Source organism: Phaenicophaeus curvirostris (genome assembly GCF_032191515.1).
Source record: "Phaenicophaeus curvirostris isolate KB17595 chromosome W unlocalized genomic scaffold, BPBGC_Pcur_1.0 scaffold_34, whole genome shotgun sequence".
Taxonomy (NCBI): domain Eukaryota; kingdom Metazoa; phylum Chordata; class Aves; order Cuculiformes; family Cuculidae; genus Phaenicophaeus; species Phaenicophaeus curvirostris.
The window spans coordinates 3,210,226-3,225,398 of record NW_027206663.1 but is presented as its reverse complement, the minus strand read 5'-3'; the positions used below and the strand labels follow the sequence as shown (position 1 = coordinate 3,225,398).

The 15,173-nt window shown below is 47.3% G+C and overlaps 1 protein-coding gene across 2 annotated transcripts in view; it reads left to right on the top strand.

Moving 5' to 3' along the window:
- Positions 1-15,173, top strand: part of LOC138733795 (secretory carrier-associated membrane protein 1-like) — a 122,797-nt gene that overhangs the window by 54,447 nt on the left and 53,177 nt on the right. The window contains exons 1-3 of one of the 2 annotated variants that reach the window (XM_069881289.1): positions 13,785-13,819; positions 14,465-14,563; positions 14,813-14,924. In XM_069881289.1, coding sequence (XP_069737390.1) covers positions 14,486-14,563; positions 14,813-14,924 — 190 coding nt within the window. In that variant the 5' untranslated portion in view covers positions 13,785-13,819; positions 14,465-14,485. Of the gene's footprint in view, positions 1-13,784; positions 13,820-14,464; positions 14,564-14,812; positions 14,925-15,173 lie in introns of those variants that run through there. The other variant, XM_069881288.1, reaches the window with a different exon arrangement.

Here is a 15,173-nt window from a genome sequence, read left to right as displayed (position 1 = left end):
ACCCCACTTGTCACTGGCCTCCAGCTGGATTTCACACCATTTACCACCACTCTCTGGGCCTGGCCAGCCAACCCATTTTCCACCCAGGAGAGTATGCGCCTATCCAGGCCAGAGGCTGACAGTTTCCTAAGCAGAATGCTGTGAGAAACTGTGTCAAAGGCTTTGCTGAAGTCCAGGAAGACCACATCCACAGCCTTTCCCTCATCCAGCAGCCAAGTCACTTTGTCATAGAAGGCGATCAGGTTAGTTTGGCAAGACCTGCCTTTTGTGAAGCCATGTTGACTGGGCCTGATCACCCAGTTCTCTTGCATGTGCTTCATGATAGCACTCAAGATCACCTGTTCCATGACTTTCCCTGGTACTTTCCCTGCTACATGACTTGCCCTGGCTGAGAGAGCTGGGGTTGTTTAGCCTGGAGAAGAGGAGGCTGAGGGGAGACCTCATTGCTCTCTACAACTACCTGAAAGGACATTGTAGAGAGGAGGGTGCTGGCCTCTTCTCCCAAGTGACAGGGGACAGGACAAGAGGGAATGGCCTCAAGGCCCGCCAGGGGAGGTTTAGGCTAGACGTTAGGAAAAAATTCTTCACAGAAAGGGTCATTGGGCACTGGAACAGGCTGCCCAGGGAGGTGGTTGAGTCACCTTCCCTGGAGGTGTTTAAGGCACGGGTGGACGAGGTGCTGAGGGGCATGGTTTAGTGTTTGATAGGAATGGTTGGACTCGATGATCCGGTGGGTCTCTTCCAACCTGGTGATTCTATGATTCTATGAGGTCAGACTGACAGGCCTGTAGTTTTCTGGGTCCTCCCTGCGACCCTTCTTGTAGATGGGCACAACATCAGCCAGCCTCCAGTCCAGTGGGACTTCCCCAGTCTTCCAGGACTGTTGGAAGATGATGGAAAGGGGTTTGGCCAGCACATCAGCCAGCTCCTTCAATACCCTTGTGTGGATCCCATCTGGCCCCATAGACTTGTGGATGTCTAGTTGGGCTAGCAAGGCTCTGACCACCTCCTCTTGGATCATGGGAGCCTCATTTTGCTCCTCTAGCTCCTGGGTTTGTACACAGACAGAACGACTTTCTTTACAATTAAAGACTGGGGCAAAGAAGGCATTAAGTACCTCAGCCTTTTCCTCATCCCCTGTCACTGTTGTTCCTTCGGCGTCCAATAGGGACTGTATGGTCTCCCTAGTCCTCCTTTTATTATTTATATATTTATAGAAGGATTTTTTGATATCTTTCACAGGCTTTGCCAATCTGATTTGTAGCTGAGCCTTAGCCCTTCTGATTTTTTCTCTGAACAGTCTCACTTCCCTCCTGTAGTCCAACCAAGAGGCCTGTCCCCTCTTCCAGAGCCCATAAACATTTCTCTTCTTCTTGGTATCACTCAAGATCTCTCTGTTCAACCGAGCTGGTTTTCTCCCCTGCCGGCTTTTTTTCCGGAACATGGGGATGGCTTTCTCCTGAGCTGCTAGGATTTCCTTCTTGAAGAGCTCCCAGCCCTCATGGGCTCCCTTGCTCTTAAGTACTGTCTGTCATGAGACTTTGTCAACCAGCCTTCTGAAGAGTTCAAAGTCTGCCCTCTGGAAATTTAATGCTACCGTCCTACTAACAACCCTCTTCACTTCACCTAGAAAAGAAAATCCTATCATCTCATGATCACTTAGTCCTAGGCGTCCACCTACTGCCACATCCCCCACAAGGCCTTCTCTGTTCACAAACAGCAGGTCCAGGAAGGCACCTTCCCTTGTTGGTTCATTCACTAGCTGTGCAAGGAAGTTGTCTTCCATGCACTCCAGGAGCCTCCTAGACTGCTTCCTTCCTGCTCTATTGTACTTCCAGCAGATCTCAGGAAGATTGAAGTCTCCCACAAGAATGAGAGGCATTGATCTAGAGATTAACCTCAGCTGTTTATAGAAGAGCTCATCAGCTGCTTCTCCTGGGCTGGGTGGTCTGTAACAGACTCCCATCACAAAATCTGCCTTCTGGTGGGCTCCTCTGATTTTAACCCACAGGCACTCAACCTCCTGATCGCCACAATCCATCTCAATGGAGTCCAAGTCCTCCCTTACAAAGAGGGCTACCCCGCCTCCTCTCCTACCCTTCCTGTCCCGCCTGAAGAGTTTGTACCCCTCCATAGCCGTACTCCAGTTATATGAATCGTTCCACCACGTTTCCGTGATGGCAACGACATCATAGGCTCCTTGCCCTGCGACAGCTTCCAGCTCTTCCTTCTTGTTCCCCATGCTGCGTGCATTGGTGTAAATGCACTTCAGTTGAGCTGCCGAGCCTTCAGCCCTCTTAGAGGGAACAGAGTTCATTCCCAATTGCCTGGTAACTGGAGTAGCTAGCTCCAGAGTGCCCGTATCTCCCTTAGCACCCCGAGGTGTGTTCTCCCCCACTTTCTTTGTGGTGAGGTACTGATGGTCTTCACCAGCACACCCTCTCCCAATCCCCATTGCCCCATGTCCAGGCTCGTTCCTGTCTAGCCTGGGCTCAACCCCCTCCCCCTTCACATCTAGTTTAAAGCTCGATTTATGAGCTTGGCTAGGTTTCTAGCAAGGGCTTTAGTCCCCCTAGGAGACACACATGTCCCATCCTTAGCCAGAAAGCCTGGGGGTGCGTGAGCCATCCCATGATCAAAGAAGCCAAAGCCCCTCTCCTCACACCAGGCTTGGAGCCAGGCATTAATCGAATTCTTCTTCCTGACTTCCTGCTCCTCTCTATTTAGCCTTGGGATGGAGCAGAATACTATTTGTGCCCCAGAGCCCTCCATCATTTTCCCAATGGCCCTGAAGTCATTCTTGATGGTTTTGGCCTTTTTGTTTACTAGACCATCGTTACCAGTTTGGACTACTATCCTCTGATAGTAGTCTGTCTCGTGGACCAGGGAAGGAAGTTTTCTAGCTACCTCCTTCACTGATGCCCCCGGTAAGCAGCAGACCTCTCTGTGGAGCGGGTCCGGTCTGCAAATGGGTCCCTCTGTTCCTTTTAGGAGGGAGTCCCCTGCAACTATCACCCTCCTCTTCCTCTTGATGGAGGATGTTTTTATCTTTTTCTGAGGATGGTGCGGCCTAGGGAAGGATTCTAGGCTGTGGGAACCATCATCCTCATCCTCAGGGTTAGATTCCACCTGCAGCACATGGTACTTGTTCACCAGGGGGATCTGGGGTTTTGCTGCCCGGGTGAGGGGAGCAGGTTTCTTTCGTCTGGCAGGAACTTGCTGCCATTCCCCATCTCTTGTAACCCCAACCTTGCAGTTTGCAGGTGGACGGTGTTTGGAGACACCAGCTCCAGAAGGCTGCTGAGTTAGTGAGAGGGCACTGCTCCACTGATCTATCTCCCTCTCACATTCCCTGATGGTCCTCAGCCTCTTTACCCCCCTCCCTTAACTCCTCCACCATGTGAAGGAGTTCCCCCACTCGAGTGCAGCTTTCACAAGTGGAGCCAGTACCAGACGCAGGAGCTGGTGTGGGAGGGGGGCACTGACTGCAGCCCAGGGTCTGGGTAGCTGCATGCACCCACTGCGGCTCTGTCTAGGTGGCAGCATCCATCCTGCCTGCCTGCAGCACATGGAGCAGCTTTAATTTTCTGCCGGGTGGCCACCATGGTCTTGGTGTCTTCTGTCTAGTCACTAGGTCCTCTCTGCGCCCTGCCTTCTCGCCCTGCCCGCTCAAACTGCCCCACACCTCTTTGCCATGCTCCTCTTCACGGTGCTCCCAGGGGGACTGTTTAAATCTCCCGCAGTAGCCGCCGGGACCGCCCCCTCCCGTCAGGCACCACGCAGGACCAGAGTGTGGGGGCTGTCAGGACCCCCGCCTGGGTTTTTCTGGGATTTTCCCATCTCTGGGAAGCTCCCACCACCTCAAAAATCCACCCCATCACAGAACTTACCGTCTTGCTGCCGGGTGCTGCCGAAGAAGCAGTGTTAATAATAATGTTAGTTAGTGTTAATAATAAATATTAAATAGTGTTATATATATAGTGTTAATATATTAAATATTAAATTGTGTTAATAATTCCTTTTTCAAAGGAATTCCACCCCCCGTGCTCTATTGCCACAAACTAGAAAGATCACAGAATCACAGAATCACAGAATCACAGAATAACCAGGTTGGAAGAGACCCACCGGATCACCGAGTCCAACCGTTCCTACCCAACACTAAACCATATCCCTCAGCACCTCGTCCACCCGTGCCTTAAACACTTCCAGGGAAGGTGAATCAACCACCTCCCTGGGCAGCCTGTTCCAGTGCCCAATGACCCTTTCTGTAAAGAATTTTTTCCTAACGTCTAGCCTAAACCTCCCCTGGCTGAGCTTGAGGCCATTCCCTCTTGTCCTGTCCCCTGTCACTTGGGAGAAGAGGCCAGCACCCTCCTCTCTACGACGTCCTTTCAGGTAGTTGTAGAGAGCAATGAGGTCACCCCTCAGCCTCCTCTTCTCCAGGCTAAACAACCCCAGCTCTCTCAGCCGTTCCTCATAAGGCCTGTTCTCCAGCCCTTTCACCAGCTTTGTTGCTCTTCTCTGGACTCTCTCCAGAGCCTCAACATCCTTCTTGTGGTGAGGGGCCCAGAACTGAACACAGTATTCGAGGAGCGGTCTCACCAGTGCCGAGTACAGAGGGAGGATAACCTCCCTGGACCTGCTGGTCACGCCGTTTCTGATACAAGCCAAGATGCCATTGGCCTTCTTGGCCACCTGGGCACACTGCTGGCTCATATTCAGTCGGCTGTCAACCAACACCCCCAGGTCCCTCTCCTCCAGGCAGCTTTCTAGACAGACTTCTCCCAGTCTGTAGCACTGCATAGGGTTGTTGTGCCCCAAGTGCAGGACCCGGCATTTGGCCTTGTTAAACCTCATGCCATTGGACTCTGCCCAGCGGTCCAGCCTGTTCAGATCCCTTTGCAGAGCCTCCCGACCCTCCAGCAGATCGACACTTCCACCCAGCTTAGTGTCGTCCGCAAACTTGCTCAGGGTGCACTCGATGCCTTCATCCAGATCATTGATGAAGACATTGAACAGGGCTGGACCCAGCACTGAGCCCTGGGGAACCCCACTTGTCACTGGCCTCCAGCTGGATTTCACACCATTTACCACCACTCTCTGGGCCCGGCCATCCAACCAGTTTTCCACCCAGGAGAGTGTGCGCCTGTCCAGGCCAGAGGCTGACAGTTTCTCAAGCAGAACGTTGTGAGAAACTGTGTCAAAGGCTTTGCTGAAGTCCAGGAAGACCACATCCACAGCCTTTCCCTCATCCAGTAGCCGGGTCACTTTGTCATAGAAGGCGATCAGGTTAGTCTGGCAAGACCTGCCTTTTGTGAACCCATGTTGACTGGGCCTGATCACCCGGTTCTCTTGCATGTGCTTCATGATAGCACTCAAGATCACCTGTTCCATGACTTTCCCTGGCACTGAGGTCAGACTGACAGGCCTGTAGTTTCCTGGGTCCTCCCTGCGGCCCTTTTTGTAGATGGGCACAACATCAGCCAGCCTCCAGTCCAGTGGAACTTCCCCAGTCTTCCAGGACTGTTGGAAGATGATGGAAAGGGGTTTGGCCAGCACAACCGCCAGCTCCTTCAGTACCCTTGGGTGAATCCCGTCCGGCCCCATAGACTTGTGACTGTCCAGTTGGGCTAGCAAGTCTCTGACCACCTCCTCTTGGATCATGGGTGCCTCATTATGCTCCTCTAGCTCCTGGGTTTGTACACAGACGGAACGACCCTCCTTACGACTAAAGACTGAGGCAAAGAAGGCATTAAGTACCTCAGCCTTTTCCTCATCCCCTGTTACTGTTGTCCCTTCTGTGTCCAATAGGGACTGTATGGTCTCCCTAGTCCGCCTTTTATTATTTATATATTTGTAGAAAGATTTTTTGTTATCTTTCACTGACTTGGCCAATCCAATTTCTAGCTGAGCCTTAGCCCTTCTGATTTTTTCCCTACACAATCTCACTTCCCTCCTGTAGTCCACCCAAGAGGCCTGTCCCTTCTTCCAGAGGCCATAAACATTTCTTTTCTTCTTGATATCCCTCAAGATCTCTCTATTCAACCAAGCTGGCTTTCTCCCCTGCCGGCTTTTTTTCCGGACCACAGGGATGGCTTTCTCCTGAGCTGCTAGGACCACCCCTTTGAAGAGCTCCCAGCCCTCCTGGGCTCCCTTGCCCTTGAGTACTGTCTCCCATGAGACTTCACTAACCAGCCTGCTGAAGAGATCAAAGTCTGCCCTCTGGAAATTTAATGTTACCGTCTTGCTAACCACCCTCTTCACTTCACCTAGAACAGAAAATTTTATCATCTCATGGTCGCTTAGTCCTAGGCGTCCACCTACCGCCACATCCCCTACAAGGCCTTCTCTGTTCACCAACAGGAGGTCCAGGAGGGCACCTTCCCTGGTTGGTTCATTCACCAACTGTGCAAGGAAGTTATCTCCCACGCACTCCAGGAACCTCCTAGACTGCTTCCTTTCTGCTGTGTTGTACACCCAGCAGATATCAGGCAGATTGAAGTCTCCCACCAGAACGAGAGGCATTGATCTAGAGATTGACCACAGCTGTTTATAGAAGAGCTCATCAGCTGCTTCTCCTTGGCTGGGTGGTCTGTAACAGACTCCCATCACAAAATCTACCTTCTGGTGGGCTCCTCTGATTTTGACCCACAGGTACTCAACCTCCTCATCTCCACAATCCATCTCAGTGATGTCCAAGTCCTCCCTTACAAAGAGGGCTACCCCACCTCCTCTCCTACCCTTCCTGTCCCGTCTGAAAAGCTTATACCCCACCATAGCCGTACTCCAGTTATATGAGTCGTCCCACCACGTTTCCGTGATGGCAACGACATCATAGGCCCCTTGCCCTACGACAGCTTCCAGCTCTTCCTTCTTATTTCCCATGCTGCGTGCATTGGTGTAAATGCACTTCAGCTGAGCTGCCGAGCCTTCAGCCCTCCTAGAGGGAACAGGGTTCGTTCCCAACTGCCTGGTAACTGGATCAGTTGACACCAGAGTGCCTGCATCTCCCTTAACACCCCGAGGTGTGTTCTCCCCCAAAGATCCCTACAAGATAAACAGTTAGAACAGAAAAAGATAATGATATATTAGAGGAGGTGTATCTACTTTGGTTGTGGAACTATCCATTCTTCACTTGCGTGAACCAGCCACAACATGCCAAATGCAGTGAGCAGGAACCCACCGGGGGCCATCTGTGGAGACACAAACATACCCTCTTGCCCAGGTTAACAAATCGCACAGAGGTGACCATTGTCTGCTTTTCAGGTCTTTTACCTTAACCTTAATGCTGGGGGAAATAGTGGTCATATTACATAGGGATTCAAATTGGCGAAACATAGGTGGCTCCTGCAAATCCTCTATTATGTTAACAAAATTCAGTACATACATGGCTTTATTTAACCCTGCTTCAGGGGGTTCACCAATTACTCCCCCTTTTTGTTTTTGAAGAAAGTGTTTGAGTGTTCCGTGTGTGTGCTCTACAGTGCTCTATCTGGTAGGAGAATGAGGGATCCCGGTAACATGGGTAACCCCCCAAAGCTGTAAAAAGGCATTTACTCAGGTGGAAACATAAGCAGGACCATTATTGGTCTTAATTTGATGCAGAACACCACACACAGCAAAAGCTCATTGCCAATGTCAAATAGCATCTCAAGCTGTTTCTCCTGTGTGTGCAGTAGCTACCATGACTGATGAAAATGTGTCAATAGATACATGCACACATTTAAGTTTACCAAACTCTGCAATATGGGTGACATCGGATTGCCAAATCTGTAAAGCTTGTAAAACTCTGGGATTTGTGCCATAATACGCAGGTACGTGCTGGCCCTGACAATCAGGGCAGGCTGCAACAATAGAACGGGCCTCTGTAGTTGGTAAATGAAATTGACATTTCAAGGCACAAAAGTCTTGATGGAAAAACTGATGGGATTCAATTGCTTGCTGTGTCACGTTAGGCACTGGTCCCATTGCTACAGCTGAGACCAATTGGTCAGCCTGTGCATTACCAGCTGCTAGAAATCCAGGTAAAGTGATATGGCTTTTAATATGCAGGACATAATATGGTTGTGATCTTTTTTGAATTGTCAACCATAATAACTGTAGCACACCAAATAATAAGGCATTACTCACATTCTCCAAGAGTGCCTTATACAGTTGCTGGACCAGTCCCTCTACGTAAGCTGAATCTATAACAATATTCATCGCACAAGTAAATCGTTGGAATGCTAAAGTAACAGCACAAAGTTCCACAATTTGAGGGGAACCTTCTTGTTGCTCGACTATGTGTTGCCACTGGTGACCATCATACCAGACAACAGCTGCTTTTCCAGTCCATCCTGATCTATCTGTAAATATTGTAGGACCTGTCACAGGTTCTTTCTGGCTTAATTGCTTCTGTCCAATATGAATCTGACTTCCTAATTTACATAACGGATGAGAGGGAAGATGATACTCAGTTTGTCCTGTATAATTCATCAATGCAGCTTGCAATGCTGAACTGTTAGCTAGACACCATTCGAAATAGTCTACCTGTACAGGCAGGACAATTCTTTCTGGATTCCTTGCTAACAATTCTGAGCATCTCATTCGGGTCTTGATGATAATTTGTGCCAATAATTCAAGTAGGCCAGGACAAGGGGTTTTTTGTTACAACAAGATAAGAAGGCCCATTCCAACACATGAAGTGGGTCTTCCCAATCTGGGTTCCATTGCACAATCATCGCAAATGGTATCATGTCATCAGTTAAAACGAATACCTGGACTGCAATAGTCATCTCAGTTCTCCAAAACATCCTTTTCCTGTATTGCCCATTCCACCATCTCAGCTGTTTGGCTTGCTTCAGGGGTCAAAGACTGTGGCGCTGCAATATCAGTGTCTCCTTTTAATAATTCTAAAAGAGGCCTCAATTGTGATGAAGTTAAGCCTAAATAAGGCCGTGTCCAATTAATGATTCCTGCCAGTTTTTGTACATCATTCAAGGTTTTTACCTGCATCATTAGCTGGATCACTTGTGGCTGCACAGTGCGGTCAAGCACCCTCATGCCTAAATAAAGCCATGGCTGAGTGAGTCGTACTTTCTCTTGGAGCCACTACTAGGCTGTATTGGTCCAATGAAACTCGTGTGTCAGATTCCATTGCTGACAACAGTTGAGATGTTTGAGCAGCTAAAAGAATATCATCCATATAATGATAACAGTACCCCGTTGTATATTTTTCTCTAATTGGGCTCAAGGCTTGAGCAACAAACCATTGACAAATGGTGGGTGAATTTTTCATTCCCTGCAGAAGCACTTTCCAGTGATAACTTTGCATTGGTTGATTGATGGAACTGTAAAAGCAAACTTTTCCATATCATTTACTTCTAATGGAATGGTAAAAACCCAGTCTTTTAGATCTATCACAACTATTTCCCACTGCATGGGGATCATTGCAGGTGAGGGCAATCCTAGTTGCAGTGCTCCCATTGTTGCCATGACCTCATTGATCCGGTGCAAATCATGCAATAATCACCATTTTCCTGATTTTTTCTTTATTACAAACACTGGGGTGTTCCATGGGCTATGAGATGGTTCAATATGACCTGCAGCTAGTTGTTCTGCTACCAAATTCCGCAGGGCTACAAATTTTTCATGATTGAGGGGCCACTGATCCACCCAAACCAGCTTTTCCGTTAACCATTTCAAAGCCATTGTAAGTCTTTTTATGCCCTGCAACACAGTGACCTCTACTGAAAATCTGTAGTTATCTGAACCCTGCATTGTGACAAATAGTCTCTTCCCCATAAATTCAAAGGGGCCACAGTCACATAAGGTCGAACAGTAGCCTTCCGGATTGGTGATGAGTACTAGTTTCGCTGCCATGAGACCATTGGTGACTCCCCCCAGGCCCACGATGCCTTGGGTGGTAAAGACCACAGGCCAAGAAGGAGGCCAATCTTGTTGAGAAATAATAGTGACATCTGCACCTGTATCCAATAGTTTAATTACCTTCAACAATGTTGGCGATGCCTGATCCATGGATAGTGCACACACCATTTGTGGTCAGCTGTTGGACAGTGTTTGTATCCAAAGCACTTGAGGTTGTCTGGTGGATCCGAACCCTCCAATGCCTCGGGTGACCTGTTCAGCCCTAGGGACACAACTCATAAAAGGTACAAGTTGAGCAATGCGAGTGCCTTTTTCCTCTCTTAACAGCTGGAGTGGATATTGAAACCATAGCATAAATTTGTCCCTCATAGTCAGCATGAATGACTCCCGCATGTACCATAAGTCCTTGTAAAGTAACACGTGATCGTCCAATTAATAAAGCACTTAGTCCTTTTCCGATGGGTCCCCAAGCATCCATGGGGACTTTATGTACCCCCTGTGTTGTTATAGTTACTGTGTTGGCGGTGGATACATCCATGCTGGCTGATCCCCTGGTCTTCCCTGATAACTGGTTGCAAAGGCCTGTGTTTGAGGGTAGCTGAAGAATTGATTGTTTACTGATGTGGCAGGCATTTGTGTCTGTGCACGCCTCCTTGCGCTCTTCTTGCTGTTTCCCTGTGGCAAGGGCTGGCCATTGAAGTAAGATTTAGACCGACACTGCCTTGCAAAGTGGCCATTTTTCCCACATCTGTGACGTGATCCCTGCTGCTCCTGCTGCTCCAGCCATGCTCTCTCTTTTGTTTTTATTAGAACACACTCGTTTAAAATGCCCACTCTGGCCACATTAAAAGCATTTTGAGTCTCTTGTTTTCACAGCAGCCATGGCCGTGGCCAGAGCCAACATCTTATGCTCTACGGATCCCACCTTGGCACAAGCCTGTATCATTGTGTCCAGGGTGTGGTCCCCTGACAATGCTTCAATTATTTTTTGGCAATCAGTATTTGCATTGTCTTTCGCAAGTTGAGTTACTAGCATAGTCCTTAAATTCCCGTCAAACACTTGTCTTTCCACTGCAGAGTGTAACTTTTCAACAAACTGTAGAAATGGTTCTGTAGTCCCCTGCTGAATCGTGGTGTATTTTGCTTTAGGTTCAGTTAATTCAGCCATTCATATTAGGGCTTCCAGACCCACAGCCTTAACCTGCTCTAAAACCAGTGGATGCCACTGTGCCTGATGCTGCGGGTTAGAAAACTGTCCTGTCCCTGTTAGTACATCCAGACCATTACCATAACGCACATCATCTTGTGGAAGCTGTAAATTCCAAAGTGCTTGGGCCTCAGCCTTCTGTGCCCATACTGTTCTAAAAACAGTGCATTGTACCGGCTGAAACATTTTCTGTGCTAGCATAGCAATAGCATAAGGTGTTATTTCTTCCATAGTTAACAGTCTGATTAATTGCATAGTTGCTGGAGAATTTGGACTGTATTGTGCCACAGATTTTTGCAAATCTTGAATTACTTTCCATGAATACGTTTTGTGCTCATCCATTATCCCCTGCTCTGGATTCCCCCTCACAACAGGAAATGCCATTGCCGCAGAAGGATCGGCAGCAGGCTCCATCAATGGGGTATCTATCGCCTCAGACAAATCCCAGTTCCCCTCTTCTAAAGCCCATGTTTTTACCTTCTGCCAAAAGGATAGAAGATTATACAGATGAACAGTGACATGCGCTGGAGGCAAAACCCATGATTGAGGTATTTTTCTGCAAGAGGGGCCCCCAAGGGGTTTTTCTGACTGCTGTTCTACTTCCTGGCTTTGCTCATTCTCTTTCTCCCCACCCCCAGTCATCACGTCGTTCTGGTCATCAGACCTTTCATCTGGGAGTGGGGGGTACCTTAATGAATTTACAGTGTGTTGAATTTCTCCCTCGTCTTACAGAGAAAGTGGTGGGGCAGACGGCTCTGCTGGAGCTGAACTATTGATGTCAGATGACGTTGGCTCCGGATCATCTAGCAGCTCTATGGGTATTTTATGAGTTCTATTGCAAGCTGCGAAACAGTGTTTTCTGTACATCTCATCATCAGAATCCTCCCAAAGCTCCCCCCTTCTCCACGGCTCATGAGTTTTAGGGCATGCTCTGCAATCTACTTTCCTTTTGCCTTCTAACTTTACTTTCCCCGTTGTTCCCTTTGTGTTCATAACTTGTTTACTCCCCGGAGTCTGTTCCTTTGAAAGAAGCAGCATGGGAGGCACAAGACGCTGCACGGTATTCGAAGCAGAAGCAGAGATCCGACCGATCTCGCAGCACTTGAAAGTTTTTCAGAGTCTCATAAAGCAGACACCACGTCGGTAAAAGTGCTGCAGCGTCTTTATTCCCCACTGTGTGGCAGAGTCAAACAGTTTATCGCCCACATCTTTCCAGATAGAAACACTAAAAGAAGTTATGATAGTTGCTTCATATCCCTGTTCTTTACTCCATAATAGCATTTTTTGCAATATCAACTCCTCTAACTTAACCCCCCGTTTTTGCAAGATCATTTTCCCCATAGTAATGATCATCGTCTCTTCCTTACTTAAGGAAGTGCCCATGTTCCCAGCGGCTCACCTTATCCAGGTGTCTCTTCAAAATAGCCAGCTTCTGGCAGCTCTCTTTACCTGCTGCTCTCTGCTTCGCTGGGCACCACCCCCACGGCTCTCGAGCTCCGCCATCCAAGGTCCAATTGCTGTGATCACATCGGGGTCACCAGATGTCACAGCTGGGGTGGCCAATGACACATAGAAGTTGTGAGCAAAAGGACATCTTTATTGATTTTACAAGACTTTTTATGCCCTTTCTGGGACTGCGCATTCATACATGATTGGTTTAGCCAGAGACCAACAGTTCATAATCGGATGACTCTTTCTCTGTTGTAACTTGATAATTGGATGATTCCACCTGCGGCCTGGCAGCTTCTTAATCTTTTTTACTCAGCTCTTCTTGACACTTTCCAGCTTCTTCAAGGATACACGGGTGTCTGTTCAAGGCCAATGTTAAGCTCTCATTCCGATCCCTCGGAGCAGCCGAGGTTTCTCACAGGGGAAAAAACACTGCATGGCAGTCAGAAGAGAGGGGCGAGAATATGCAAGAGAAACAACCCTGCAGGCCCCAAGGTCAGTGGAGAAGGAGGGGGAGGAGGTGCTCCAGGTGCCAGAGCAGAGATTCCCCTGTAGCCCATGGTGAAGACCATTGTGAGGCAGGTTTGCCCACCTGCAGCCCAGGAAGGTCCACGGTGGAGCAGATATCCACGTGAAGCCTGTGGAGGACCCCACACAGAAGCAGATGGATGCGTCCGAAGGAGGCTGTGACCCTGTGGAGAGAGAGGAACTCACACTGGAGCAGGTTTGCTGGCAGGAATTATGATCCCATGGGGACCCACACTGGAGCAGTCTGTTCCTGAAGAACTGCACCCTATGGGAAGGATCCACATTGGAGCAGTGTGAGGAGTCCCCCTGAGGAAGAAGTGGTAGAGACAACATGTGATGAACTGACTGCAACCCCCATTCCCTGTCCCTCTGCACCGCTTGGAGGGAGGAGGTAGAGAAAATCAGAAGTGAAGTTGAGCCTGGGAAGAAGGGAGGGGTGGATGGAAGGTGTTTTAAGATTTGGTTTTACTTTCTCATTACCTTACTCTGATTTGATTGGCAATACATCAAATTAATTTCCCCAAGTCAGGTCTGTTTTGCCTGTGACAGTAATTGCTGAGTGATCTCCCTGGCCTTATCTCGACCCACAAGCATCTCATTATATTTTCTCCCCCAGTCCAGCTGAGGAGGGAGAGTGAGAGCGGCTTGGCAGGCACCTGGCATCCATCCAGGGTCAACCCATCACAGTTGAAAAAGATACAGATAAGTTGCGCCAAGTCATAATTTGGCAAATTATTGGTATTCATTTGATTCCTGCTTTGCTTTAAGGTGCTTTGTATTTAAAACATCGTACTTCTCACCATATTTTTGTTCTTGATTTCAGTCTTATTAGGATCAAGTGGTTCTCTGCCTCAAAAGATCACAGAACAGGAAAGTCACGTTGCAAGCTCTACACAAAGATAGATATAAATTGTAGTTTTCTCCCAAGTATATTTAAGAATAAAATCACATCATAGTAGGGCTATACTACTACTGTGGTAAAGTTCAGTTGATAACTTTAATCTAGGCAGTAGTAATTTCCTTGATTTGATAGGTACTGGTTAACACTGTGTATGACAGAGAGATGTGGAAAAAATCAGAGGAGCTGACAAACAGGATTAAGCAAAGAGGGTTTAAAAAACAAAACAAAACAAAAGACAAAATTGAAAAAAAACTGAACTAAAAGCTTCTTGTAAGATGTGTTCTTATAGGTAATGACCAAGTGACCAAATTCCTAGTAGTACTTGAAACTAGATACTACAGTTCATACTAGTGGAACAGTTAGGCAACAGATTGTGGATCCTGAATTGGAAAAATTAATATTGTGCATTGCTTCTCTTATGATATAAGCCTTTGATTATTTTATACAGAATTAATGAAAAGATGTTTATTAGAATAGGAAACTCTCTCTATAACCATCTCTTGTTTTCTTAGACTACTCCAGGAAATGTGAAAATGCCTAATGTACCTAGTACTCAGCCAGCAATAATGAACCCAACAGAAGAACCAGCTGCTTACACACAAATTGTAAAGGTTAGTCACTTTCAGTCATTAGGTTCCTTTCAATTATAATCATATAAATACACTTATGGAATAGTGTCTTTTCTAAATAAGCATTGCTTTCCTGATTATTTATGAAAATTAATACTGTCTTTATGTAATCAGTTACTGCATGAATTCGTGTAATATTAGGTCAATCTCCATCCATAACTGGAGATGCATAATTATGAAAAATAGAATATTTATTTTGTGTTTGTATTTTTTATCAATAATTTTGTTCAGGAGCATGCCTTGGCCCAGGCAGAACTGCTAAAGCGTCAAGAAGAACTGGAAAGAAAAGCAGCTGAACTAGATCGCAGAGAAAGGGAAATGCAGAGTCTCAATCAGCAGGGGGGTATGCATGAAAAAAATACTTTTTTAAATTGCAGAAATTTCACTTTTTCTTAGAAACTATTTTGGTTTTACAGTGACATTGTGAAACAGATCAAAGAGGGGTTTTTATAATGTCTTCAGGAAAAGAAAAATGTATCTCCTTTGGGACAGTGCATACAGTGAATAAAAACTGGCCTGCCTGTGCAAATTTTCACAGCAAAAATTTTAAATGTGACTTATGTTACATTTTCTCTCTGCTGTCAGCTATTTT